We start from the raw sequence: 15,535 nt of genomic DNA on the forward strand, positions 1-15,535 counted from the left end.
CTGTACACCACTTTACCATACTACAAAATTTGCAGTATTTAAACTTTCACTCATCCAGTAAAAAAATAAGTTGCTTGGTATGCAGATTTATTAATAAAAATTTAAATTAAGGTGCTAGGTATGCAGATTTCTTAATATAATTATCCATTACAATGACTACAATTTTTATTAATCAAAAGTAATGTTACACGTTGTAAATAGCATTTAGCTACTCACCTTGAGGTAGTCACACAGAGAGCCTCGTTCATGATAAGCAGTAATAAGCCAAAATTCTGATTGAAGATTATCCCCATGTTTCTCTGCCCCAATGAACTGCAGCACATTTTCATGGGACATTTGAGGGAGAGAGTAAACTTCTTTTTCTACTAACCAAGACTGCTTGTCCTATGAAAAAATGGAAGACAGAAATTTAAATACATAACATTAGATCCAGAGGACAATTCTCTAAAAATTACAAAAAATGTAAATATAAACACAAATGCAGTATAATGTGATCCTTTATTGACTACGTTTCGCCCACACAGTGGGCGAAACGTAGTCAATAAAGGATCACATTATACTGCATTTGTGTTTATATTGCCATTGTGTCGGTATTTTATACCATTTATTTCCACAAAAAATGTAAACAATCTTACATCACATATACACAAATTTCTTATTTTAAATCAATTAGATTTATCCAAGTATCTCTGAAGCACTTTCCTAATTTTAATATTTAAGCACAGAGAAATAATTCATACTGCACCCACTGTGAGCAAATGGAAAATATATTAAAGGTTTAAAAAGTTTTATAAAAGAAAAATACACTGGAGTGTAAGTTAATAATTTGTGAAGGGATTTACGGAAACTGGTTAGCTGCACTTGAGTCCTGGAGGTGGAAAGTACAGTGCCTGCACTCTAAAGGAGGGGCTTGGGATACCTGCTGTTTGAAGGGACATCTGAACTGTCATATCTACAAGCCTCTGGCAAGACAATGAGTGTGAATGATAGTGAAAGTTATTCTTTTTCATGTCACCCTGCTTTGGTACGAGATGGCTAGTGTCGCAAAAAAAAAAAAATTGTAATTTTCCTGCCAGGTTGGGTGACTCACCATTCACTGTCACTCACCATCTAGCTATCTTCTAAGAGCACATATATTACTCACAAATGTCCAGTGGAAGGGAGGAATGAGTGGATTTAATCTAAAATTCATAACTAAAGCAATATTTTAATGAACAGATGAGAGCAAGGAATGAATTCCAAGCTAGCAAAGCTGGCAAGCAGTCACTGTGTACACTGGAAAAGCAAACTATAATAAAGGCAAAAGTATTAACCCTCTGAAGGTCCACCCTGTAGTTCTAAGGCTCAGAAGCCAGGGTCCAAGCCGTAAAACTATGTCATAAGCTCAGCTCACTCAGATAAGCTGTGAGCAGTAAATTTGGGCCCAGATATGAGAATGCATCTATGTGCTAAGTGTGCACCATATAAAACAAGTCCTGCACGACGCAGTGCACAATGAGAAAAAACTGTGATCGTGTTTTTGGTAAAACAGCAACTTTGCGGTGTATTTTCGTATTGTTTTTATGGTTGTATTCACGGTTTCTTGGTTTCATTTGATAGAATGGAAGATATTTTACAGAAATGGAGATGATTTTGATTGGTTTTAATACTCAAAATAGCTTGAAATTGAGCTCAAAGTAGCCAAAATGTTCGATCTTTGCTGATGTTCAAGAGGAAACAAATCACATCACATGCCCAATACACGTCAGCTGGGGGTCTAATGTACATTCACAAATGCAGTGATATTATTTCAATACTGCATAACAGTAAATCTGATATTTTTTGGTATGAATAAAAATCATTTATATGAAAAAAATAAAAATGGAATTCATGGGTAAAGCCTGGAAACATAATTAATAAACGGAGGAAATGTTATTTTAGTGCCAGGAATACCTGTACCATTTATTCTGGACCCTATTTTGAAATTGGAATATTTTAAACTTTGTGTGAAATTGGCCAAATTTCTGATCACTTTATTGGGTAGTTGATATAGACAACTGGGCAGTTTCTTGTGCTCAATCAATAAAATAGAAGTGATACTAGCAAAATGGCTAAGAATTTGGTCGACTGTAATAACGTAATTTGCCTAAAATAGAAGTCAAAGTGGGCAAAATCGCCGATGCATAAATATCGCTGACGCAGCAAAATTATCATTAGTGTAATTTCATCAATTTTCCATCAAATTTCATACTTTTCATTTTTTTACCTTCAGAAAAAGATTCTCTACCATTTCATAAGAAAAAATAAAAAAAAATTTTTTTTAAGTTCTTGGACCCTGTGGACAAGGCATAGAACTACGGGACAGACCCTCAAAGGGTTAACATGGATAAGGGACTAATTGAAAAAAAAAAAAGAAAACAGTTGCTAGAAGCTATGAAACATCAGGATGGACTCATGCAAGTAATGCTTATGCAAAACTCACTTCAGTGCTGAATATAAAATAATTAATTTATGAAATAAAAAACTAAACATTATTGTATAATTAGTAAAAATAGTGATATTCCTTACCTGGATTGGAAAAATTTTGACTGCAACGACATCTGTAAAGAGATTAGCTTTCCAAACTGCACCGAATCTTCCACGTGCCTTAATCTCCCGTAGCTGTATAGGGCGTATGCCCATTGGTGGTGATGGAGGAACTAGTGCTGCTGTTTCCACTCTTGGCAACTCCATGAAGTTAGCCTGAAATATGGTAACTTTCAACTGGATAGCAAAAGAAATAATTGCTAAGGAAAGTCAAAATAGGTACAGGAGGGCCCCACTTATATTGCGGGTTAGGTTCCAGGCAACCGCCATAAAGCGGAAATCGCCATAAAGTGGAACACCCCTCTTTTCCCCTTATAAATGCATACAAATACTAGATAACAAGTTTACAGTAACATATATTAAGTTAGCAATAGAACTAGGCATCAAAAAACAATAAAAAAGTAAAATACACATATAGTGCACTCATTACTTACCTTAAAATATTTGGAGTCCTAATCTAGGGTGAGACAAGTAGTATTTATTGTAAGAAATCAAGTGTGGTATGTATGGTAGTCAGCCGTCTACCAAACCAGGCCACCCCCACCTACACATAATATTCTATTACATTTAAGCATCCCAGAGCGATAAAATGCATATACAGTTCACTCATTGCTTACCTTAAAATATTTGTAGTCTTAATCTAGAGTGAGATAAGTAGTACGTATTTATTGTGAGCAATCAAGTGTGATATGTATGGTAGAAAGCCAGGCTACCATACCAGGCCACCCCACCCACACATACTATTCTATGATATTTAAGCATCCCAGAGCAATAAAATGCATATACATTTCATTCATTACTTACCTTAAAATATTTGTAGTCTTAATGTAGGGTCAGAGATGAGTAAACTAGATAAAATGAATAAAAGAGAGAGAGAGAATGAGTACATGAGAGAGGACAGGCGCAGAGTTATGTAAACAAACCAGGCGAACGTAAGTTTTGTAAACAAAGTGTACACGTCTAGTTTGTGTACAAGTTGCATTGTGTACAAGTTGTCTCTACATTGATACGGTAGAATAAATAAAGAACAACACTCCCATTCTCATGCAACACCATTTTTAGAAGAAATAACGCTCTGAGTGAAGGCAATGGAAACAAGTCACTGTCTGACTTTTTTGGGTTATTCTGGGTTCTCTACACATATGATGTTATGTATGATAATCTATGTAACCGTGTTTGTGTATACCTGAATAAACTTACATACATACGAAAGGAATAATTTTCTACAGTTACCCCCAGTAACACATTTTCTCTGATGTTGGACTAGAGAAAATGTTATTCTTGCCGTCACTTGTAAAAGTATGGCTCCCACATCTCATATTTATGTTTATTTATTCTATTGTGGGGTGTATTTATCATCTTTATATGTTACGAATCGTGTTTATTATATAATTTTGAAAAAAATATCATGGATGGATTAATGGAAATGTGTATATTAACGTAATATATGACATTTAACCCTTTGAGGGTCGACAGGCCCTCTCCGAGACTCGTTCTCAGGGTCGGCCAAATTAAAAAAAAAAGATAATTTTTTCTTATGAAAAGATAGAGAATCTTTTCTCGATCATAATGACACCAAAAGTATGAAATTTGATGGAAAACTTATGGAATTATGCTCTCGCGAAGTTAGCGGTCTTGGCGATGTTTACGCATCAGCGATTTTGCCCACATCGAGCCCCATTTTCAGCCAATTCCACTGTACTAGTCGACAAAAAACATGAATATTTCGCTAGAACAACATTTTTTCTATTGAATGAGTGCAAGAAACCACCCATTTACCAATTTCAACTATCCAGTACAGTGGTCAGAATTTAGCAATTTTGCCAATTTCACACAAATTTCAAAAGATGCCAATTTCCGAATAGGGTCCAGAATAAACAAGAAAGACATTCCTGGCACTAAAATGACATTTCCTTTGTTCATTAGTCACGTCTCAAGGCCCCTCTTACATTCTTTTGCTTTCCACTTTGAATTTTTATTCTCACAAAAAATAGAAGATTTACTGTTATGCAGACTACTGCATTAGTGTAAAAAATGGTATAAATAATATTGGCGCACTTGCGAAAGAATATTAGACTCACCAGTTGACGTGTATTGGACGCTTGGCATGATTTCTTTACTTTTGAACTTCGGTAAAAATCGAACATTTCTGCTACTTTGAGCTCAATTTCAAGGTACTTTTCATTGTAAAACCAGTCAAAATCATCTCAATTTCTGTAATATGTCTTCCATTCTATAAAATAAGACCAAGAAAACTAGAATACAACAATAAATACCATACGAAAATACAGTGCAAAGTCGCTGTTTTATTAAAAAAAAAAACGGTCAAAGTTTTTTTTTTCTCATTATGCACTGTATGCTACAAGATTTTTTTTTACTGTGCACACTGACCACATAGACCCATTCTTTCATATGTAGGCCTACCAGCTTTCTCCCACTAGATTTGAGGGCGCTAGAATTTAGGTGTACTAGTACGTCAAAAACCCTGGGTCGTAAGCCGTACTAGTACAGCTGAAACCCTCAAAGGATTAACGAGACTCAGTGATTATTATTATTATCATTTATAAAATGCCGTCAGTTGTGCAAGTCGTCTGCTACCACATCTCATATTTATGTTTATTTATTCTACTGTGGGGTGTATTTATCATCTTTATATGTTATGCATTGTGTTGATTATATAATTTTGAAAAAATATCATAGATGGATTAATGAAAATATGTATATTAACGTAATATACGACATGTAATGAGACTCGGTGATTATCATTATCATTACAAATATTACGTCTCGAGACATAAGACACTGATTTTAATGTGTACCTGCATGCCAGCACAGTATGTAAGTTTATTTAGGTACAGGTATACATAAGTTTAATTATCAGATCTCACATAGAATGCAAACAAACAGGGTGGGGCGCGATGACCGTATTAAAAAGTCAGGTGGGGGGAGCCGTATAGAGAGTTTTGGTCATAATTTGAAATGACTGTATTAGCGGAACGCCGTAAAGCGAAACACCGTAAAGCAGGGCCCTACTGTACTGTATCCTCATCCCCCTTTCAAATCGTGTCCCAAGATCCAAAATTTTATGTAATCATTTTTAATGCAGTCACATGCATTGTACTTGTGTAATTATTATAAAATGATGATCAACTCTTAACTTTCACTCAGTGCCATGAAATAACTTTGTCTTTTGAGATCTTTTATGGAGTTAACTTGCACTGTATCATTCATTGCCCAGATTATTCTACTTCCAACGTTATCTTGAAAAAGTACTTTACAAATCCCTGTGGTTCATTTGAGTATGTGTAGTTACCATGTATGTCCTCTCGTTCTTGTTTGCCTTGTGGTAAAACTTATCCTTGTCCATGCCCTATAGTAGTGTATTTTCTATGTCTATCAAAATCAACTCGTACTTCATTTTTCTAGAGACAGTCTTTCCTTATAAAACATAAGTCTGCATGTGCTTTTGAACCATCACGAGTTTTGCTTTATGCTCGAGAGTTACACCCTGGTGCTGTACATTCAAGAACTTTGTCTATTTTATCTATTCCCCAGAGTACAGTACAAGACATAAGCAATTTTGCTGATGACACAATAAGCTGTCAAATTAACTCTGATGAAGACACTCAAGCATTACACGAAAATCTAGATAGGTTGAAGCAGTGGTCGGAGAAGTGGCAGATGCAGTTTAACGTAGACAAATGTAAGGTTCTAAGCCCGAGGAAAGAGAATAACCATGGCACTTATAAAATGAATAATGTAGATCTCAATTATCCTGAATGCAAAAAAGATTTCGGAATTCTGGTTAGCAGTAATCTAAAACCAAGAAAACAGTTCGTAAGTGTTTGCAATAAAGTTAATAGAATTCTTGGCTTCATATCAAGAAGAATAAATAATAGGAGTCCTCAGGTTATACTTCAACTTTACATATCCTTGGTAAGGTCTCATTAAGACTACACTGTACAGTTCTGGTCACCATATTACATAATGGGCATAAATACGCAGGAAAACACAGAGAAGGATGATAAAGTCGATCCCATGTATCAGAAATCTTTCCTATGAGGATATACTGAGGGCACTGAATCTGCACTCTAGAAAGGTGTAGAATTAGGGGAGATATGAATGAGGTGTATAAATGGAAGACAGGAATAAAGTGGATATAAACAATGTACTAAAAATATCTGCAACACAGGACTTACAGTACAGTGGAACCTCTACTTGCGAGTTTAATCTGTTCCATGCCTTGCTCGCAACCGGATTTTCTCATTTGCAGAGTCAATTTTCCTCATTTAAATTAATTGAAATGCAATTAATCTATGCCAGTGGAATTCTGTACTTCAGTAATTTCGCAAATATCAACTCTACGGCTTATTTATCTATCTCACTTCATCTAATATGACATAAACAATATAAATAACATAGAAACCTATATGTACTCTAAAATGAATAAAATATGTCATTCATATAGTGGTATGGGCGGTGTCGGCGGTGGACGAGAGTTTGTCTGGACACCGGGCAAAATACTTCATGAATAATTTTGCTAATATCATCTATACTGCTTATTTATCTATCACAGTTCATCTAGTTTGACATAACAAACAATATGAATAACATAGAAACATGATATATACTCTAGAATGAATAAAATATGTCATTCATGTAGTGGTATGGGCAGAGTCGGTGGTGGACAAGAGTTTGTCTGGACACCGGGCAAAATTCTTCATGAATAATTTCGCTAATATCATCTATACGGCTTATTTATATATCACAGTTCATCTAATATGACATAACAGACAATATAAATAACATAGAAACACGATATATACTCTAGAATGAATAAAATACAGTGGACCCCCGGTTAACGATATTTTTTCATTCCAGAAGTATGTTCAGGTGCCAGTACTGACCGAATTTGTTCCCATAAGGAATATTGTGAAGTAGATTAGTCCATCTCAGACCCCCAAACATACACGTACAAACGCACTTACATAAATACACTTACATAATTGGTCGCATTGGGAGGTGATCGTTAAGCGGGGGTCCACTGTATGTCATTATGTAACAGGTGGAGGCGGCCACAACCGCTCCCTCTTTGTTGTGGTAAACACTGTCATCTAGTGACGGCCTTTTGAAGCTGTCTATTATTATAATTATTATATGTAGTACATTATTATTATACAGTGGATCCTCACCTAACGATATTAATTGGTACTCGAGAACGAATATCGTTAGGCGAGCTTTTTAGCGTTTGCCAAGGCAAAATGTTAGCGTTAAAATGTATCGTTAGGCAAATTTAACGTTATGCGATGCCATCGTTGGCCGAGGGTCCACTGTATATGTATTATTATTATACATATATTTATTTTATTATTATTATTGTATACTATTATTATTATTATTATTATTACTATACATATTGTTATTATTCATATTATTATTATACATATTATTATTATTATCATTATTATTATTATTATTATTATTATATAAATTATTTGTAATTTTTATTCACACAAAAAATATAAGATTTACTGTTATTCCTTATTGCAATAATTGTATAAATATGTCAACCCATTCACGACTGCATATTGGAATGGACAGTGACATCATTTGTTTATGCTGAAACAGCCAAGCAATGGACCATTTCTCCTAGGTTGAGCTCAATTTCAAGGCACTTTTTGTCATGAAAGCAATCAAAATCATATCTATTTCTGTAATATATCTTCCATTCTATTAAATGAGACCAAAAAACGAGAATACAACCATAAAAACCATACGAAAATACCACTAAGGGGTGGCTAATTGCTGAGAAGTGAACTCCATTATTTATGCTTAGATTTCTTTCATTATTATTATTATTATTATTATTTTTTTTTCCAACAAACTGGCCATATCCCACTGAGGCAGGGTGGCCCAAAAAGAAAAACAAAAGTTTCTCTTTTTTAAATTTAGTAATTTATACAGAAGGGGTTACTAGCCCCTTGCTCCCGGCATTTTAGTCGCCTCTTACAACACGCATGGCTTACGGAGGAAGAATTCTGTTCCACTTCCCCATGGAGATAAGAGGAAATAAACAAGAACTAGAAAGAAAATAGCAGAAAACCCAGAGGGGTATGTGTGTATATATACGCTTGTACATGTATGTGTAGTGTGACCTAAGTGTAAGTAAAAGTAGTAAGACATACCTGAAATCTTGAATGTTTATGAGACAGAAAAAAGGACACCAGCAATCCTACCATCATGTAAAACAATTACAGGATTTCGTTTTACACTCACTTGGCAGGACGGTAGTACCTCCCTGGGCGGTTGCTGTCTACCAACCTACTACCTACAATTATTATTTTTTATTTTTTTATTATCACACTGGCCGATTCCCACCAAGGCAGGGTGGCCCGAAAAAGAAAAACTTTCACCATCATTCACTCCACTGTCTTGCCAGAAGGGTGCTTTACACTACAGTTTTTAAACTGCAACATTAACACCCCTCCTTCAGAGTGCAGGCACTGTACTTCCCATCTCCAGGACTCAAGTCCGGCCTGCCGGTTTCCCTGGACCCCTTCATAAATGTTACTTTGCTCACACTCCAACAGCACGTCAAGTATTAAAAACCATTTGTCTCCATTCACTCCTATCAAACACACTCACGCATGCCTGCTGGAAGTCCAAGCCCCTCGCACACAAAACCTCCTTTACCCCCTCCCTCCAACCTTTCCTAGGCCGACCCCTACCCCGCCTTCCTTCCACTACAGACTGATACACTCTTGAAGTTATTCTGTTTCGCTCCATTCTCTCCACATGTCCGAACCACCTCAACAACCCTTCCTCAGCCCTCTGGACAACAGTTTTGGTAATCCCGCACCTCCTCCTAACTTCCAAACTACGAATTCTCTGCATTATATTCACACCACACATTGCTCTCAGACATGACATCTCCACTGCCTCCAGCCTTCTCCTCGCTGCAACATTCATCACCCATGCTTCACACCCATATAAGAGCGTTGGTAAAACTATACTCTCATACATTCCCCTCTTTGCCTCCAAGGACAAAGTTCTTTGTCTCCACAGACTCCTAAGTGCACCACTCACCCTTTTCCCCTCATCAATTCTATGATTTACCTCATCTTTCATAGACCCATCCACTGACATGTCCACTCCCAAATATCTGAATACATTCACCTCCTCCATACTCTCTCCCTCCAATCTGATATCCAATCTTTCATCACCTAATCTTTTTGTTATCCTCATGACCTTACTCTTTCCTGTATTCACTTTCAATTTTCTTCTTTTGCACACCCTACCAAATTCATCCACCAATCTCTGCAACTTCTCTTCAGAATCTCCCAAGAGCACAGTGTCATCAGCAAAGAGCAACTGTGACAACTCCCACTTTATGTGTGATTCTTTATCTTTTAACTCCATGCCTCTTGCCAATTTTTATTCACACAAAAAATATAAGATTTACTGTGACATCATTTGTTTACACTGAAACAGCCAAGCAATGGACCATTTCTCCTAGGCTGAGCTCTATTTCAAGGTACTTTTCGTCATGAAAGCAATCAAAATCATATCTATTTCTGTAATATATCTTCCATTCTATCAAATGAGACCAAAAAAACGAGAATACAACCATAAAAACCATTCAAAATTACCACTAAGGGGTGTCTAATTGCTGAGAAGTGAACGCCATTATTTATGCTTAGATTTCTTTCATTTTTGGTGTACGTTAAGAAGCATCTTTCCATCATACATTGCCCAAGTTTCAATAAGATAGTCCAACAAACAAATGAGATACAATTCCTGAGATCAAAAGCAAGAGCCCCTCACCAGTGTCAAGGAACCTACCTTGAGGTCTGCTCGCTTGTGGAAATTTTGCTCGCGTATGGAAGCAAAAAATCGACCCATCAACTGCTCGTATTTGGAAAAACTCGCATGTGGACACGCTCGCAAGTAGAGGTTCCACTGTATAGGGTTCAAGTTCAGAAAATTTTGATTTAAAAAGGATATAGGAAAGCACTGGTTTGTTAATGGAGTTGTGGATGAATGGAGCAATCTCTCAGGTAGTGCCACTGAAGTAAACACCTTGAACAGCTTTAAGAATAGGTTAGAGAACAACATGATTAGCTGGGTGTGAGTTGGGCCTGCCTAGCATGGGCCAGTAGGCCTGCTGCAGCACTCCTCCTGTCTTATGTTCTTATTTTGTAGTGACTTTACCTTTCTGAGTTTAACTCAGGGGATGTACGTCATGAATATTGTCAAATTCATCCTTACCTGCTCTTCTTCCAGAAATAAAATAGCATATACATACTAGCACCTATATTAACAAATGCAATACTGTATTTACCCTCTCTGCCTGACCTAGTCTGGGACCAAGCCACAAGCGTGCTGATCCCCGAAAACATCCTTCTGATATCCTCCCTCTGCCTCTAAAACTCATTCTGGCGTCCTCAGTAGTACTACTACACACCCGCATCCTGAGTCAACTTTACAACTTTCTTTGATGATGAATGGATGGGAGAGGGAGAAGTTTACAGCAGTCTTTTATCCATAAGGTAGGCAGTAGGCAGTGTTACTGGTGGCAATACTGAGATGCCACATGAACACCACCAGCACCACCACCACACCCCCAACAATTACTACTCTTTACCTTTCGATGAGTTCCTGGTCAACCAGACTGTTGCCGCTAGAGGTCTGCTGCCCCACATATCCATCACAGCCTGGTTGATCTAGCACCTGGTGAAGATACTTGTCTAGTTTCCTCTTGAAGACTTCTAAACTTATCCCAGCAGTGCTTCTGATATCCTCTGGTAAGATGTTGAATAATCTGGGACCACTGATGTTGATACAGTATCCCCTTATTGTGCCCACTTTATCCCTGCTTTTCACTAGGTTTATTTTGCATTTCCTCCCATATTTCCCATATATCTTTTATGTTGTTATGGCAGTATGAAGATTTGGGACAGGGCCCTTAAGTACTTTCCGAGTAGATATTATCATGGATCTCTCTCTCCTCCTCTCTAGTGAGTACATATTTAAGACTTTAAGGCATTCCCAGTAATTTAAATGCTTTGTTGGTTCTATGCAGGCTGTAAACGATCTCTAAATTTGTTCCAGCTCTGATATTTCTCCTGCCCTGAACAGGGCCGTCAACACTGAGCAATATTCCAAATGCGAGAGCAAGAGCGATTTGAAAAGTGTAACCAGTGACATAATTTCCCTTGTTTTGAAGATTCTCATTACCCACCCAGTCATCCTCATGACCTTCATCTTATTGGATTCTTTGAATGAAAGGTCAGCTGACATAATTATTCTCAAGTCTTTCACGTGTTCCTTTTGTTCTATTTGACGTACCCTCTACTATTCAGAAAATACCATCACAGTTCACACGCAACATACATCTTAGTAATCTGTACATGTTAATTTTTCTATACCTGTATGTGAATGAAAGGGGAATAGTGTTTCCTGGAAGGGGATACCAACAAACACACTATTTATCTTCTCTACTTCTTCCATTCGATTTACTATAGTCAATAGTCAATAAATTCAAGGATTATGTGGAGTAAAATAAAGATTGGATGTGAAAAGTGGGTTATAATAAGCGTGTATGCACCTGGAGAAGAGAGAAGTGTAGAGGAGAGAGAGAGATTTTGGGAAATGTTGAGTGAATGCGTAGGGAGTTTTGAATCAAGTGTGAGAGTAATGGTGGTTAGGGATTTCAATGCTAAAGTGGGTAAAAATGTTATGGAGGGAGTAGTAGGTAAATTTGGGGTGCCAGGGGTAAATGTAAATGGGGAGCCTTTAATTGAGCTATGTGTAGAAAGAGATTTGGTAATAAGTAATACATATTTTATGAAAAAGAGGATAAATAAATATACAAGGTATGATGTAGCACGTAATGAAAGTAGTTTATTAGATTATGTATTGGTGGATAAAAGGTTGATGGGTAGGCTCCAGGATGTACATGTTTATAGAGGGGCAAATGATATATCGGATCATTATTTAGTTGTAGCTACAGTTAGAGTAAGAGGTAGATGGGAAAAAGAGGAAGGTGGCAACAACAAGTAAGAGGGAGGTGAAAGTGTATAAACTAAGGGAGGAGGAAGTTCGTGTGAGATATAAGCGACTATTGGCAGAAAGGTGGGCTAGTGCAAAGATGAGTAGTGGGGGGGTTGAAGAGGGTTGGAATAGTTTTAAAAATGCAGTATTAGAATGTGGGGCAGAAGTTTGTGGTTATAGGAGGGTGGGGGCAGGAGGAAAGAGGAGTGATTGGTGGAATGATGAAGTAAAGGGTGTGATAAAAGAGAAAAAGGTAGCTTATGAGAGGTTTTTACAAAGCAGAAGTGTTATAAGAAGAGCAGAGTATATAGAGAGTAAAGGAAAGGTAAAGAGAGTGGTGAGAGAGTGCAAAAGGAGAGCAGATGATAGAGTGGGAGAGGCACTGTCAAGAAATTTTAATGAAAATAAGAAAAAATTTTGGAGTGAGTTAAACAAGTTAAGAAAGCCTAGGGAAAGTATGGATTTGTCAGTTAAAAACAGAGTAGGGGAGTTAGTAGATGGGGAGATGGAGGTAATAGGTAGATAGCGAGAATATTTTGAGGAACTTTTAAATGTTAAGAAAGAAACAGAGGCAGTAATTTCATGCACTGGTCAGGGAGGTATACCGTCTTTTAGGAGTGAAGAAGAGCAGAATGTAAGTGTGGGGGAGGTACGTGATGCTTTACGTAAAATGAAAGGGGGTAAAGCAGCTGGAACTGATGGCATCATGACAGAAATGTTAAAAGCAGGGGGGGATATAGCGTTGGAGTGGTTGGTACGTTTGTTTAATAAATGTATGAAAGAGGGGAAAGTACCTAGGGATTGGCAGAGAGCATGTATAGTCCCTTTATATAAAGGGAAAGGGGACAAAAGAGACTGTAAAAATTATAGAGGAATAAGTTTACTGAGTATACCAGGAAAAGTGTACGGTAGGGTTATAATTGAAAGAATTAGAGGTAAGACAGAATGTAGGATTGCGGTAAGCAAAAAGGTTTCAGAGTGGGTAGGGGATGTGTAGATCAAGTGTTTACATTGAAGCATATATGTGAACAGTATTTAGATAAAGGTAGGGAAGTTTTTATTGCATTTATGGATTTAGAAAAGGCATATGATAGAGTGGATAGAGGAGCAATGTGGCAGATGTTGCAAGTATATGGAATAGGTGGTAAGTTATTAAATGCTGTAGAGAGTTTTTATGAGGATAGTGAGGCTCAGGTTAGGGTGTGTAGAAGAGAGGGAGACTACTTCCCGGTAAAAGTAGGTCTTAGACAGGGATGTGTAATGTCACCATGGTTGTTTAATATATTTATAGATGGGGTTGTAAAAAGAAGTAAATGCTAGGGTGTTCGGGAGAGGGGTGGGATTAAATTTTGGGGAATCAAATTCAAAATGGGAATTGACACAGTTACTTTTTGCTGATGATACTGTGCTTATGGAAGGTTCTAAAGAAAAATTGCAAAGGTTAGTGGATGAGTTTGGGAATGTGTGTAAAGGTAGAAAGTTGAAAGTGAACATAGAAAAGAGTAAGGTGATGAGGGTGTCAAATGATTTAGATAAAGAAAAATTGGATATCAAATTGGGGAGGAGGAGTATGGAAGAAGTGAATGTTTTCAGATACTTGGGGGTTGACGTGTCGGTGGATGGATTTATGAAGGATGAGGTTAATCATAGAATTGATGAGGGAAAAAAGGTGAGTGGTGCGTTGAGGTATATGTGGAGTCAAAAAACGTTATCTATGGAGGCAAAGAAGGGAATGTATGAAATTATAGTAGTACCAACACTCTTATATGGGTGTGAAGCTTGGGTGGTAAATGCAGCAGCGAGGAGACGGTTGGAGGCAGTGGAGATGTCCTGTTTAAGGGCAATGTGTGGTGTAAATATTATGCAGAAAATTCGGAGTGTGGAAATTAGGAAAAGGTGTGGAGTTAATAAAAGTATTAGTCAGAGGGCAGAAGAGGGGTTGTTGAGGTGGTTTGGTCATTTAGAGAGAATGGATCAAAGTAGAATGACATGGAAAGCATATAAATCTATAGGGGAAGGAAGGCGGGGTACGGGTCGTCCTCGAAAGGGTTGGAGGGGGTAAAGGAGGTTTTGTGGGCAAGGGGCTTGGACTTCCAGCAAGCGTGCGTGAGCGTGTTAGATAGGAGTGAATGGAGACGAATGGTACTTGGGACATGACGATCTGTTGGAGTGTGAGCAGGGTAATATTTAGTGAAGGGATTCAGGGAAACCGGTTATTTTCATATAGTCGGACTTGAGTCCTGGAAATGGGAAGTACAATGCCTGCACTTTAAAGGAGGGGTTTGGGATATTGGCAGTTTGGAGGGATATGTTGTGTATCTTTATATGTGTATGCTTCTAAACTGTGTATTCTGAGCACCTCTGCAAAAACAGTGATAATGTGCGAGTGTGGTGAAAGTGTTGAATGATGATGAAAGTATTTTCTTTTTGGGGATTTTCTTTCTTTTTTGGGTCACCCTGCCTCGGTGGGAGACGGCCGACTTGTTGAAAAAAGAAAAAATTGTCAATCCTGCCCCATTCTGAGTTGTCTGTAATACTAAACTTTGATGGTGGAAACAAGGAAAAATTACAATGGCATTTACTCACATTTGCACCCCTGGCATCTAGACACCTACAAAGGAGACAGTAAGCAGTATGTTACTGGTTGCAAAGGTCAATCAACCCAAGCATTACCACATATGGTGAGTGCAGTCCTTAATGATCCAACACATGCAACATCTTTACCTCAACACAACAGGTATAATAGCACTGATTTTTTTCCCATTATTCATTACCAATAAAAAAAATGATCATACTTTGGATACATAAACACTTTTACAGATTCCCTTCCAATTGCAGGTGTCATGGAATGCATTCTCTAACTGGTAAGCATCTATTAATAAAATCAGATCATCCAATATATCGTCTCCTGAATAAT

The 15,535-nt window shown here is 37.4% G+C and overlaps 1 protein-coding gene across 9 annotated transcripts in view; it reads right to left on the reverse strand.

The window, feature by feature from the left end:
• Nucleotides 1–15,535, reverse strand: part of LOC128688900 (activin receptor type-2A) — a 98,515-nt gene that overhangs the window by 47,751 nt on the left and 35,229 nt on the right. For all 9 annotated transcript variants that reach the window (XR_008407087.2, XR_011392066.1, XM_070085470.1 and 6 more), the window contains 2 exons: nucleotides 2,548–2,721; nucleotides 217–384 (listed from right to left, as the gene is read on the reverse strand). Coding sequence is in view for 7 of the 9 variants with exons in the window: in XM_070085470.1 (XP_069941571.1) it covers nucleotides 217–384; nucleotides 2,548–2,721 (342 nt within the window). In the remaining 2 variants the exon portion in view is untranslated. The remainder of the gene's footprint in view (nucleotides 1–216; nucleotides 385–2,547; nucleotides 2,722–15,535) is intronic.

This window comes from Cherax quadricarinatus, chromosome 16 (genome assembly GCF_038502225.1).
Source record: "Cherax quadricarinatus isolate ZL_2023a chromosome 16, ASM3850222v1, whole genome shotgun sequence".
Taxonomy (NCBI): domain Eukaryota; kingdom Metazoa; phylum Arthropoda; class Malacostraca; order Decapoda; family Parastacidae; genus Cherax; species Cherax quadricarinatus.